Source organism: Pelophylax lessonae (genome assembly GCF_965119305.1).
Source record: "Pelophylax lessonae genome assembly, chromosome: 3".
NCBI classification, from domain to species: Eukaryota; Metazoa; Chordata; class Amphibia; order Anura; family Ranidae; genus Pelophylax; species Pelophylax lessonae.
The window spans coordinates 615,687,696-615,702,345 of record NC_138770.1 but is presented as its reverse complement, the minus strand read 5'-3'; the positions used below and the strand labels follow the sequence as shown (position 1 = coordinate 615,702,345).

The 14,650-nt window shown below is 50.0% G+C and overlaps 1 protein-coding gene across 2 annotated transcripts in view; it reads left to right on the top strand.

The window, feature by feature from the left end:
• SPATA17 (spermatogenesis associated 17) overlaps window positions 1–12,922 on the top strand; it is a 270,854-nt gene extending 257,932 nt beyond the window's left edge. Inside the window, exon 9 of one of the 2 annotated variants that reach the window (XM_082249589.1) lies at window positions 12,693–12,922. In XM_082249589.1, the coding sequence (XP_082105715.1) occupies window positions 12,693–12,773 (81 nt within the window). In that variant the 3' untranslated portion in view covers window positions 12,774–12,922. The remainder of the gene's footprint in view (window positions 1–12,692) is intronic. The other variant, XM_082249588.1, reaches the window with a different exon arrangement.
• Window positions 12,923–14,650: the final 1,728 nt, after the last annotated feature.

Sequence of the window (14,650 nt, the reverse complement as noted above, 5' to 3'; positions counted from 1 at the left end):
CACAGGTCCTAGAAGACTGTGGGACTATTCACAAAGCGCAGCACGGCTTGTGGATGCACAGTAGGAAACTGGCAGTGAAGCCTCAAGGCTTCACTGTCAGTTTTCTATTACTTAAAATCAGTGATCGACAGATTATCGGCAACACCGATATATCGGGGGCCAATATGCACTTTCCCCGATATATCCCCGATATATCGGAATCGGCCCCTGAGGTTACCGACATTGCCGATATCTCAGGAAAGTGCATGTACCTGAGTGATGCCTGCAGCTAGAGGCATCACCCTGGTACCGGTGTCCATAACCAACGGTCGGCTGACTTGTAATGACAAGCGATGCAGCTGAGATGCCACTCGGCTGTCATTACAAGGAGCGGGAGGGACGTCTCCCCCCCTTCCGCCGGCTTCCATGGCTTACCCAGGTCTCCCATCGCACCGGGAGACCCGGGCATCCTACCTCCACCGCCGCCAAAGAGAAGACCCGATCGAAGCCGATTAGGCTCTGGTCGGGTCTCCATGTAAAAAACCCAGGAAGTGATATCATGACATCACGTCCGGGTACTCGGCGCCGAATTAAAAAAATTGACAGCATTCAAAACAACCAAACTTGGCATTTTGAATGCTTTTCAGTTCCCGAGGAGGGGTTTGGGGTCTTTTAGACCCCCAGATCCCTCCACAAGGTGTACCTTTGTAAAAAAACGATATCAGTCGATCACTACTTAAAATGGAACTTCACCATTCCTGACCAGTTTCCTCCTCTCCATCCCACTCCCTAATTTCTTTCCGACCCCTCTTCCCGTCATTCGCCTAGGTGAATGATATCAGCGCTCCCTGGTGCCACCCAGGATATGTGACATGGGAATCCTGAGAGGCTCCGAGAGCATCCATTCACTAAAGCAGGAGGGGTGGACCTAGTGGCATGTCATTGGGATGACACTCCGGAAGTAGATGGCCGCGCAGGACACAAGTACTGGTTACCGAGAAGGGGATCGCAGCGGGACAACACTGGATCCACTAGGTGGGTGAGTATCCTTCCCGTGCAAAACAGCACATCAGATAGCCTGGGGAGGAAGAAAGAATTCAGGGGGGTTTGGTAAAGTTCAGCTTTAAGATGCCAGCGCTTGATGCCGAAGCCGATTGAAAAATTGACTTGGGTGAGGACACTGGATCCCTGGACAGGTGTGTGTCCTTGTATTAAAAGTCAGCAGCTACAATATTTGTAGCTGCTGACTTTAAATTTTTCGGGGAAAGCCTGAAGCTCCTCTTAAAAAAATAAATAATGTAATATATCTAGCATATTTGACACCTAGAGCAGATTGTTTTTAACACACCCCTACTTTTTAGGAAAAAAATGTTTCGGTTACAACCAGGAAATGGAACAAAAAATAATTGCCAGAAAATAAATTAAAATGGTGAAAACTGTAGTGCCCCTCACATTGGTGGTCAGTGGAAAAGTGCCTTCTTATATTGGTAGTTTGGGTACTGGTCCCATATATTGATGTTTTTTTTTTTTTTTTTTAAATCTTTTTATTGAGTTTTTCAAAGGAAAAACAACAACAACGAACATTGGTGCTAAGGTTCAGACTTGGTGCAAGCAAACAACTTTACATACATAGTAAAACATGGCACCCGCGCAGGGGTCCAAGGGGAAGAGCAGATATGATACAAACCAAGTGAAAATCATACACAATAGCCCCGAGAGACACAGCAGATACTTGAATGACAAGTGGAGGTCCTCTCCAAGACCCATCAGTGGGACCCTTGCCTAATATTGGTCGACCCGAAACACCTCAGAGCCCCACTACACCCCGAGGCGAGGGTCGCCTGCCGCCTAAGGCAAGAGGCGAGACCCGCCTCCCCCACCCGTGACAGTGGAGGGATCAGAGAGACACCGAGCCCACACCTTATCAAACTTTTTCCGGCATCCCCTGTGTACATACGTGTCTTTGTAAAGCGGGAGGACTGAATTCACCTGGGTCTTCCAGTGCTGAACCGTGGGAGGGGAGCGCTGTCGCCAGTGGAGCAAGATAGATTTCCTGGCGTAGAACAATAGTAAACCCAGTAATGTGCGGTCTGCCACCCGGGACACCAGGTCATCCAGTAAACCGAGTATGCATATCCTCGGGGAAGGATCCAGCGAGATGGAGGAGACTTTTTCAATCATATGTAGCACCCTGGACCAGAAGGCAGAGAGATGGGGACAGGTCCAGAATATATGGGGGAAGTCGCCCGGAGCCTGGCCACAACGCCAGCACTCCGGTGACTGGGAGACGTGCATTTTATGCAACCTGTGCGGAGTGAGATAGGCCCTATGTGCAATTTTAAATTGAATAAGTCTATCCCTGAGCGAGACTAGCATTTTGAACGGGAACTCCCACATATTTATCCAGTCCTCCTGGTCCAGGTCCGGAACATCCCTGGTCCAGCGAGCATGGAGACCAGAGAGCTCCGGAGAATGAACCCGAAGGAGATGCGCGTAAAGGGTCGACACCGCCCGTTCAGAGCAGTCGTGCCGCAGAACCCGCTCGAGATCTGACTGCACTACCTGAGAACAGCCGGGTGGGAACTGGGACCTGAAGGCATGGGAGAGCTGTAGGTAGCGGAAAACCATAGAGGGCGGTACGTGAAAGGAGTCCACGAAGAACTGAAGGGGGGGAAAAGAAAGGTCAGGGGAGATGTCCGAGAGTTTCTTAACATGGTATTTCGTCCACGTCACTGGGTCTGGGAGGGAGCAGAGATGCGGCAGGTTGGGATTATGCCACAGAGGCGCGTTGGGGGAGACAGCAGAGCCCGGGTAGCCCTCCAGCTGCAGACCAGATTTCCATGCCCGTAGGACCGTAACCATGGAGGTCGTGAGACCGTGCGGGGCCCTAGGACCCCTAAATAACAGATGAGTGAGCGCCTCCATGGACCCGAGCGCCGCTGCCTCCACCGCAACCGCCGAATTGTGTAGATCTGGATTTAGCCACCATGCCGCGGACACCAGTTGAGATGCTAGAGAGGGGCAAGTTCTCCCATGCCTTCAGTCTGGTCCTGAGCGCTGCCACCACCGGTTCCAAGTTGAGGGTGACAAAGTCTGCAGCGTCCCTAGAGACCCTAACTCCTAGATACACCAGTACATCCACCCACTGTAGCTGAATATCGGGCGGCGCCGAGCGTCGGGCCCCCTGGTCAATCGCCAACAGCTGCAACTTGGACCAGTTGACCTTTAGCCCAGTCACCGAGAGTAGGTCTCCAGGACATGTAAGGCACCTGTGAGCGAAGAGTCGGCGTCGTTCAGGAATAACAGGAGGTCGTCAGCGTACAGGGCTACCCTCTCCTCCAGCCCGGCAATCCGCAGGCCCCGAACCAGCGGGGAGATGCGGAGGGCCTCCGCCACCGGCTCCATAGCGATAGCGAACAGGGCCGGGGAGAGAGGGCAGCCCTGCCTCGTGCCCCTGGACAGAGCAAACCAAGACGACAGCTGTCCCCCCAAACGAATGGCCGCCACCGGTGAGCTATAAATGATTTTTAACCACTCAATGAAGAGCAGGGGGAACCCCATCCTTCTGAGAGTCTCCCATAGAAAGGGCCACTCCACCAAATCGAAGGCTTTTTTTCGATATCCAGCGAAGCAACCACTCTGGTACCCACATTAACATGGTTCGCCTGGAGGTTGGTATACAGTCTGCGGAGATTAACGTCTGTGGACCTATGTGGCATAAAGCCGGTCTGGTCTTGATCCACTACAGAGGGGAGCAAGGGCTGTAGGCAGATAGCCAGTAGTTTGGTCAGGATCTTAAGGTCGGTGTTGAGCAGCGCTATAGGTCGATAAGAGGCGCACAGCTTCGGGTCCTTAGGGGGCTTATAGATAAGAATAACGTGCGCTTCAGCCATTGAGGTGGGGAGAGACCCTTCCGCAAGACACCTGGTGAACGTCGAGGCCAGTAGAGGGGCCAAGAGTCCGGAGTGGGCCTTGTAAAAGTCCACGGGGAGGCCGTCTGGACCTGGAGCTTTGCCTCCCGGAATAGTCGAGAGAACGGCCAGGACCTCCTCAGTTGTGATAGGTTTCACCAGCCATTCCCTCTCGCAATCAGAGAGCCAGCCCAGGGCCACAGGGTCCAGAAGGGAGTTCAAGTCGGTCGGTCAAAAGTCTGGGGGGAGGGTAGTGGTATAGAGGGCACTATAATATGAGCGAAAGGCATCTATGATATCCTCTGGAGCGGTAAGGGCTTCCCCCGCGGGAGATGTAAGCTCCGGGACCACCGTCAGGGGGGTGTCATGCTGGGAGATCAGTGCCAGAAACCTACCATTCCTATCCCCCTGCTCAAAAAAGGATTGTCGGGCGTGGTACATGGACAACCTCGTGACCTCAGACACATGGAGATGCAGGTCCCGCTTCATCGCCTGCAACGCCTCAAAGTTTGAGGTAGAGGGGTCCAGGCCGTACGCGGCAGTGGCACCCTCCACCCCCTCCTCCAGATGAGTCAGCTCCGCGGCCTGCTGAACTTTAACCGCTTTAATGGTGGACATATATTGGCCCCTAGTGTAAGCTTTGAAAGCGTCCCAAACCAACCCAGGCGAGGATGTTTCAGCATTGTTCTTCCAATATTCCTCCAGAACCGGCGGGATCCGAGAGGCGACATCCGGTTGTTCCACCCACTGGGAGCCCAAACACCACATGGAGGCCGAACGGGCCACACCAGAGCGGAGGGTGAGCTCCAAGGGGCAGTGGTCAGACAGACCCGCCGGTAAGTACTTCGCCGTCACCACATCGGATAACGCCCGTGAGTTGGCAAACGCCAGGTCGATTCTGGAGGAGGTTTTGTTAGAAGAGGAGAAACACGAATAACCTCTCTGGTCCGGGTGTTTCCATCGCCAGACCTCCCGCACCCCAGCAGCCTCCGACCAGTGCAACAAGTCTTCCGAAAAGGATTTAGGGGGCGAAGGTCTGTCCAGGGTAGGGGAGAGAATGGCATTAAAATCCCCCAGAAACAGCAGTTTCGTAGGGCAGTAAGGGGAGATCTTATCCAACACAGAGTAGAGAATGTCCGACTTAAACGGAGGGGGAACATATAGGCCCGCCAACACATATCTACATTGCCACAGGGTGAGGACCAAGACAACATAGCGGCCCATGGGATCCGTATGAACCGCCTCCACTTCACAAGGCAAGGTTTTGCGGATCAGTACCGAGACCCCACGGGCGTAGCTAGAGTAAGAAGCATGAAATGATTTGTGAACCCACGGCTTTTTGAGGGACTGTAGCTTGCTCCCCACCAGATGCGTCTCTTGAAGAATCACTATAGAAGGCTTGTGGGTGGACAGGTACTGGAACATCAGAGCTCTCTTAAATTTAGAATGAAGGCCCCTGACATTCCAGGAAATGATGGAGAAGGACTGGGGGTCACGGGAGGCCATAACAACCAGCTAAGGTAAAGATGGGGAGGGACCCCGCTGGGGCCCGCCGTAGCATCTGGGGAGCAGCAAGACCAGTCGAACCCAAGCACCGCACACACAAACACAAAACTATAAACACTAAAACACAGTAAAGAACAACAACATTACCCAGGCACAAGGTGCCTATCCTGCCAAATCCCAGCATCCCCCGCAAAAAGAAAAAAGGAACCGGGGGGGAACTGAGGCCCCCCGGGGGGAGCTGGGGCCAGCCTGTACCCCAAAAAACAACATCACTAGAACTAGAGCTCCCGCGAGAGCTATAGCATAGAGCACGGGAGTGAGGGACAGGGAAGAACAAAAAATAGGGGGGAACTGAGTGGGTGGCCGGGGGGGGGGGGGCAGTACAAAGGAGCGGAAGGGTCAGCAGAGAAAAAATAAGAGGAAAACCAAATGTCACAGTGCAACCCGATGTCCAGAAACCAGCTCCTTAACAGTGAGCTACCCAGAGTTCAACAGAAATGGGTATAGGCAGTTCTCAAGGCACTAAATTGGAGATGGGGGGGGGCAGAGATTAGACAGGGGCAGGAGGATAAGGCAGGGAGACAAAAAAGGGGGGAGTCCAGCCCCAGAGAGGACCGCAAAAAAACATGGTGGATACTTGCATAGCCCGAATCCAGGGGATAGTACGGATCAACGAACGTCCAGCCAGGAAGCCGCCTGTTCCGGGGTGTCAAAGAACCTGGTGCCGTCACCGTCGATCACCCGGAGCCTGCTCGGATAAAGGAGGCTATACTTGATACCCTGATCGCGGAGACGTTTGCGGATGTCGGTGAACTGGCGGCGTTGTCGTTGCACTTCTTGCGAGTAGTCCGGGAACAGCATAATGCGGGCGTCCTCATAGCGGAGTTCCCATATATTGATGTTTAATGGGAGAAGGACCATTTATATTATTGGCCAGTGTGAAAAGGACAATCTTAAACCTGGTACACATGAGTCTGGTCAGAGCTGCTGTACTAACGACCTGATGTTAGTACAGCAATCTCCCCCCCCCCCGCTAAACTTCTAACAGGGGCTTCCCCACCAGAACACTCTGGTCAGCACTCTCAGCCATTGGCTTAGAGCTCTGATCGGGAGCTGGTTGGCTGCTGATTTTCCAGGATGCACGTCCAACAGTTTGGGCAGCTTCTGTCCCCAACACACAGCTAAAAAGATAATTGATATCAGTGGTTACTGGGAGTTAGAAAATCTTCATTGCTCAAGGAACTTCTAGCAACCTCTGGAGGACCCCCAGGGTTCCATGGAACCTTGGTTAAGAAATCCTGTTCTAGATGTACTCACAGTTATTATTGGCAGGACATGGAGCGTGGTTGAATTCTCACTCTAATTAGCCCTGGTTTTCTGTACAGTGGCGGAGCCAGAGGGTTAGCTGGGGTGTCAATTGACACCCCAGAAAAAGTCCCTGCCACCCCTGTTGCCACCCCGATCCAGGCTGGCAGCGGAGGAATCACAGGCAGTGGTGGGATGGGATCAGCCGGTTCGCAGAACCGGCTGATCCCTCTAAGCTGGCGGCCAGGGTCAGGGAGCAGCAGAACAGTGCGTCCCGAAGCCGAGCCCGCCCATTCTGTGACAATAGCGAATGAAAATTCGCTATTGTCACATGGATCCTCCTCCGGCCAATCAGGGAGCGGGTCCTCCCGCTTCCTGATTGGCCGAATGGCAAATGCCGTGCCATTGGTCGAGGAGGCGCCGGCGGGAGGACTGAGAAGATGCAGGGAGCCGCGGACCGATGATAAGCTGCTGTGATGACCGTCCGTCCGTGAGGTAAGTAAGCCGGTCTCATGGGGGGGGGGGGGAACGACGCTGGCACTCTGCAATGATTGCGGGCAAATGCTGTGGCACTCTGCAATAATCATTGGGGGCATTGCTGTGGCACTCTGCAATAATCATTGGGGGCATTTCTGTGGCACTCTGCAATAATCATTGGGGGCATTTCTGTGGCACTCTGCAATAATCATTGGGGGCATTGCTGTGGCACTCTGCAATAATCATTGGGGGCAAGACTGTCTCACTGCAATAATCATTGGGGGCATTGCTGTCTCACTCTGCAATAATCATTGGGGGCAAGGCTGTGGCACTCTGCAATAATCATTGGGGGCAAGGCTGTGGCACTCTGCAATAATCATTGGGGGCATTTCTGTGGCACTCTGCAATAATCATTGGGGGCATTGCTGTCTCACTCTGCAATAATCATTGGGGGCAAGGCTGTGGCACTCTGCAATAATCATTGGGGGCATTTCTGTGGCACTCTGCAATAATCATTGGGGGCATTGCTGTGGCACTCTGCAATAATCATTGGGGGCATTGCTGTGGCACTCTGCAATAATCATTGGGGGCATTGCTGTGGCACTCTGCAATAATCATTGGGGGCATTGCTGTCTCACTCTGCAATAATCATTGGGGGCAAGGCTGTGGCACTCTGCAATAATCATTGGGGGCATTGCTGTGGCACTCTGCAATAATCATTGGGGGCATTGCTGTGGCACTCTGCAATAATCATTGGGGGCAAGGCTGTGGCACTCTGCAATAATCATTGGGGGCATTGCTGTGGCACTCTGCAATAATCATTGGGGGCAAACCTGTATCCTCTGATCGCCACCTGTATCCTGTCTGTATCCTCTTATCACCACCACCTGTATCCTGTCTTTACTAGTAATGGCAGCGATCATTAGAGGGACTGCGACATTGCGGTGGACGAATCTGACACTAAATTACACTTTGTATATTGACCCCCCAAAATAATACCTAGCCACCCCTTTGCCACCCCTGTTTTAAAAGTCTAGCTCCGCCACTGTTTCTGTAGGCATAAAGATCACGAATGCCTCTGCAAACTATACACTAGTAGGGCTCTTTCACACGGTCCGCCTCCGTAGGCGGATCCGTGCTGCTCAGCGGGGATCGATCCGCTGATCCCCGCTGAGCCGGCGGATGACAGCTCCGTCTCCGCTTGCAGTGCGGAGAGGGAGGTGTCACAGCTCCCGCTGCTCTCTATGGGGGATCGGATGAGAGCGGACCACCTGTCCGCTCTCATCTGATCCGATCCCTGAACGGATGGAAAAATAGGGTTTCCATCCGTCCAGATTTCACGGACAGGATCGGATACGGATGACAGCAGGTGTCAGCGGAGGTGTCTCTGCTGACATCCGCTGCCCCATAGAGCTGCATGGAGGATCCGATCAGATCCGCCTAAAAAACTGACTGATCGGATCGCCCGTGTGAAAGAGCCCGTAAATGTACATTTCTCTCTGTAGTTATGGGTGCACTTACTATACAAATGTGTAGAAGCCAGGGGAATCACACTGCTCAATATTTCATGCAGGCAGCTGTTTAAGCAGCGTGGTAAAATAAATAATCCAGCTTTTTAGCATATTGTAAGCTGTATATAAAGTAACCTTTCTAGGTGGATGAAGTGCACAGACTGCGCAGAAGCTAACGGCCATAGCAACACGTCTGTTTCATGCAGTCCAGCCACAACATGTTCCATTTACAAGGTGAGCTAGGAGTCATATTACATAATCCGCCACAATTTATGAGAATAAGAAATATCACTTTATGTTTCTGGGCATTAATTAGTGGAAATTACTGGAAACAATCAGGAAATTGATGTCAATTGCTCCTGTTGCCAGAGAAACTGGACAGTTTAGGACCTCCGTTATGGTAATCATCATAATTATCATTCATTACCAGTTGGTTTGGTTGTGTGGCTTAACTCTGACATGGCCAGACTGTTTTTGCAAAAAGAAAATATTTTTCCTAAGGGCTCATGCACACGGTGCTTTCGGGTGTACATCGAAGAATTTTGCAGATTTCTCTGCCATAGAGCCACCGGTATTAATGTGCATCCACATTGTCTGTCAGCCTTTCATTGATTTGTAAAGGCTGCTGGCCATGGTTGTACACCAGCACCTGCAATTCCTTGGTGCAGAAATATGCTGAATTGTGTGTGGCGTGCCCTTGTGCATGAGCCGTTAAAAAGAAGAATGGCATTTTTATTTTTTTTATCATACTTACAGTATCTCACATGAGTACACCCCTCACATTTTTGTAAATATTTCATTATATCTCTACATGTGACAACACTGAAGAAATGACACTTTGCTACAATGTAAAGTAGTGAGTGTACAGCTTGTATAACAGTGTAAATTTGCTTTCCCCTCAAAATAACTTAACACGCAGCCATTAATGTCTAAACCGCTGGCAACAAAAGTGAGTACACCCCTAACTGAAAATGTCCAAATCAGGCCCAATTACCATTTTCTCTCCCCTCGTTAGTGTTACAAGGTCTCGGGTGTGAATGGAGAGCAGGTGTGGTAAATTTGGTGTTATCGCTCTCACTCTCTCATACTAGTCACTGGAACTTCAACATGGCACCTCATGGCAAAGAACTCGCTGAGAATTGTTGCTCTACATAAAGATGGCCTGGGCTATAAGAAGCAGACTAAGGACACGGATTACTGGAACCATGTCCTGTGGTTTGATGAGACCAAGATAAACTTATTTGATGTGTCAAGCTTGTGTGGCAGCAACCAGGTGAAGAGTACAAAGACAAGTGTGTCTTGCCTACAGTCAAGCATGGTGGGTGGTGGGAATGTCATGGTCTGGGGCTGCATGAGTGCTGCCGGCACTGGTAAGGTACAGTTCAATAAGGGAACCATGAATGCCAACATGTACTGTGAAATACTGAAGCATAGCATGATCCCCTCTTTTTGGAGACTGGGCCGCAGGGCAGTATTCCAACATGATAACGACCCCAAACACACCTCCAAGACGACCACTGCCTTGCTAAAGAAGCTGAGGGTAAAGGTGATGGACTCACCAAGCATGTCTCCGGACCTAAACCCTATTGAGCATCTGTGAGGCATCCTCAAGCGGAAGTTGGAGGAGCGCAAGGTCTCTAACATCCACCAGCTTTGTGATGTCATCATTGAGAAGTGGAAGAGGACTCCAGTGGCAACCTGTGAAGCTCTGGTGAACTCCATACCCAAGAGAGTTAAGGCAGTGCTGGAAAATAATGGTGGCCACACAAAATATTGACACCCTGGGCCCAATTTGGACATTTTAACTTAGGGGGTGTACTCACTTTTGTTGCCAGCGATTAGACAATAATGGCTGTGTGTTGAGTTATTTTGAGGGGACAGCAAATTTACACTGTTATACAAGCTGTACACGCACTACTTTACATTGTAGAAAAGTGTCATTTCTTCAGTGTTGTCACATGAAAACATATAATAAAATATTTCTAAAAATGTGAGGGGTGTACTCACTTTTGTGGTGGATACTGCATCGATGTGATGCTGCATCTGTCCCCCACCATCTCTAAGGCTGAGAACTGAGCAATCAAACATCCTTAAATGCTCAGTTCTCCTCACTGCTCTAAGCAGAGAGCCGTAACTGTCAGTCAGTGGCTCTCTGCTGTGCCCCCCACCCCGCTCACTGGTGCTCTAAGCTGTGAAGGGGGAGGGGCTGGCATAGGCTTTCAGCAGCTCACTGAGAGGCTGAGCAATGTGCCAGTTCATGCTCCTGGGTGGATCCTAACCATATAGTCACAATCTTTCCCCAGCCTGGACTGGCTCTGTGACGTCAGCTGACAGCAGGCTTCTGGAGAAGTACAACTAAATGAGCTTTGGCCGTACTTCTCCTTTAAAAGAATGCTTGTGTCCAGGGCTTCTCATCTATTCTTGTGTGCGTGTAACCACTTGGATGTGTGGTTAGAGGAATACAGCTGCAGCATCTGTAAGTCTGTCATTCATTTGTACAGGCTGTTGGCTGTAAGCTTCCGCCTTTGACTCCTGGGAGCAGAAATACATTGAATCCCTGTAATGTCCATATATGTCTGTGTGCATGAACCCTAAAATGATTAAAGCTAATTCCACCCAGGATGTTTTATTCCATATTACGTGAAGTTCTGCACAATCCATGCTGTTCCTGTTTTCATGAAAATAAACCCAAGTGATCCTGTCATAAAGGTTTTAGTTAAAGTAGTTGTAAACCCTTACATATACCACGTGAAGTGACTGACCTCAGGTGATACACAGAGATGAAACAAATCCTTCTATATAACTTGTACCTGTTTATCTGCAGTCTTCTCTTCTCTACATCTGTTCAAAGTCCAGAATTTATAATCTTGTCTGAGAGTTTAGAAAAAAGGGGGAGGGGAACTGAAGTTCAACTGCAGAGCTCAGTGAGAGCTGATTGGAAGGAAGGGAAATGCCCTCCTTCACACAGCACACAGGGACAGAGCTGAGGCTGTCAATCAGCTGGAGATCCCTCCCCTGTCACTATTTTAATCTTGTTTCAGAAAAACTTGTCAGAAGTGACTCATGCTGATAGCAGAGGAATGAGGCAGCAGACAGAAATTACACTTAGTGCTCCTAATTGAGACAAGCAAACACTATAGAGGGATATGCTTTGTTTATATTTTATGTTGGATGTTTACAACGACTGTAATGCATTTTTTGTTATGGGATGACAACTGTCTCCCCATTGTGCACCTGTGTCTTCCTGTCACATACTCCCCTGATGTAGACTACAAAGGGACATGCTGGCAAACATGGCACAGGCATGCTTCACTGTTGTCACTATCAGGAAGCCGATTCAGTGCAATGATGTGCAGCTGAAGCTGAAGAGTGCATGTAGACAGGAAGTGACCAGCAGCACTCAGATATAAAAAAGGTGAAAAGATAAAGTACCCAACAAAAAATAAAAATAAGAATTGTTTATGATTCAAAGTGGTTTGGCAAACTAAATGTCATCCAAGTAGGGTTTACATCTACTTTAATGAGATTATTTATTCACTAGAAATCATTAGCTGTTTTAATAACTTGTGTAAGTATCTGAATCTGTCTGGATATCAATGGCATGTCATGCTCTGCACAGCAGTGGGCATTATGAGCCAACCAGGCTTTGCTATATGGACAGGAGTAAGTGAGTGAGCAAAGGGATGACCTTATTCTTGGGCTGCTTCTACTTCAATGTCTAATCAGCAAAACTAGGCTGTGTTTTGGCCAAAACTGTGCTGCAGCTGCATTGGAGGTTGAGGATCTCACTGTGCTGTCTGGCAGAGATGCTTGGAACACATGGCTACACGAAATTATAAATCTATTAATAGGAAATATCACCCATTCATCCTTAGTCTCCTCTTTTCAAAGGTCTGAATATCAGGACTGTCCTTTTTTTTATTAAAAACACATGAAATATGATGTTAACCTAAGTAGAAAAATAAATACGCAACAACTAATGCCTTGTTCTGTTTTCCTTTAGGACTTCCAAGCCACCTTCACGTCTGTCCCACTTTTTGATAAATATGGACGCATGTATTCCAAGGCGGGGCAAGCAGTATAACTTCTCTACTACACAAGAACCCAAGAGAAATGGTTTATATACCACAGAGTCTTTTACCATGAATGTGTTATACAGATACAAAAATTAAAGTATTTTGTGTGTGGAAAACAGATTTTCTTTACCTGCAACCTCTAATACTACCATCTGATACCATGATCTAATGTGTGAAAAGGAAGGCTGCAGTAAGGAAGTATGGTGAATTCTTAAAATATAGTTCCCTGGCTGTCATGGTGATCCAGAAGCGTCCCATTCTAACTCAGTGACTTCAGAGCTAATAGAACCATTTTTCAGATAGCAATAAAAGTCTTAAAGTTTTGTCAATAAAGTTTTTCTTTTAGGTAAGAGTCTGAACAAAAATCATCAGTTAACATATTTCATGGATTATGTGTACTTTTTCTGCAAGTTCTGCAAGGCCTGCACTAAAGATTAAATACTACAGCCAGGGCCAAAAGTTTGAGAATGACACAAATATTAATTTCTCTTTCATTCATTGATGAACATAGCTCCTGATCTTCTTAACCATTGGGCTATACTGCCCCCTACAGGAGTAGGACATTAGGCAGAAAAAAAAGTCTGACTTTGCCTATGAGCAGGACTTAGTTCCTTGCTGGGATATTTGGCCCTGCAATCTTTTCATTTTAGATAGACATTTTTCTCCGGTTTTTGTCCTGTGAGGTCTACAATCAACTGCCGGACTGGGCGACGGGCTGGATAATCTAGATCCAGTGGTCACCCCAGTCTGGCCAGTGAGCATGTGCTGACCTCAGCTCTGCGCTTGGTCGGCCGTGACATAGCCCCACCGGACTGGGGCTGGCCTGCGAGTTAAAGGCCTTGCGAGGTCGCATACAACTGGGTCTCAGCCCGAGTTGCAGCATTCCTCCTGGCCGACAGCCCCCCATTTCGATGGCAAGGGGTTCTGTCTGGAGCGGTGCCCGTCTGGTTCCTGGTATGGTGAGTAGCTGTTCCCCTCTCCCCCTGGAGGGTTTTGGGGTGGACATGGGCCCCTCCTTGGGACGGTCAGACCCCGGGTTCCCCTCAGGCTTCCCTCCCTTATCTGTCCCCCCTATCCTACCCCCTCCACTTATGCTGGGGCTGTGTGGGTTCTGGTCCACCTCCTGGGGTGGTAACAGGGCGATATGCTAGCGAAGGGGGCTGGGGGGTGCGCCGCCAGCGACCGGACAATCGACTGTGCGGGGGGGGGTTGTACCTGGTGGGGGCTACTGCCAGGGCCCCCTGTCCTGCCTGGGCCTGTCCTTGAGGCCTAGGAATCCCTCCTAGGAGCCTCATGGTGCTGCTGTTTTGTTGTAGCGTGTGTGCTTAATGCACAGTGGTCATGTTTGTGTAGTCCGGTGGCCATTTTGCGATGGTTTGCCATTAAAAATAGCAGTGGCCATGACTGTGGAGCCTTGTGGGTGGTAATTTTGGCAGTGGAAACCCCTCCTCATCATCCCCTGGTGCTGACTCCTGGATCTTTTAACTTCCTGATCACCGGACACGGAGTGCAGATTATCCTGGTGCCTGTTTCTGCTGGGTGGTGAGTCTGGTGAGGTCCTCTCCCTCTCTGCTGAGGATTGCTTGGTGCATTGTGCCTGGCGACCGGGTGGTGTTGCCAGCGCGGTGGGGGTTGTCCCTTTGCAGTGTTTTATGCTTTATGTGGGATCCCCCTGGTGACTCATGGAGTCTTTGGAGCACATCTCCCCACCTGATGCCCTCACTGAGGCTGCGGGGACATCCGGGTCCCAAACATCCATCAATGCACTGACGGCGGCCCTGGAGTCCTTTGTGTCCTGGATGGATGTGGTTTTTGGGTGACGGGCTAGCAAAAAGTGCCCTCCGCCTTCCCCTGCCACATCTGTCTCATCAGATCCTGAACCTGT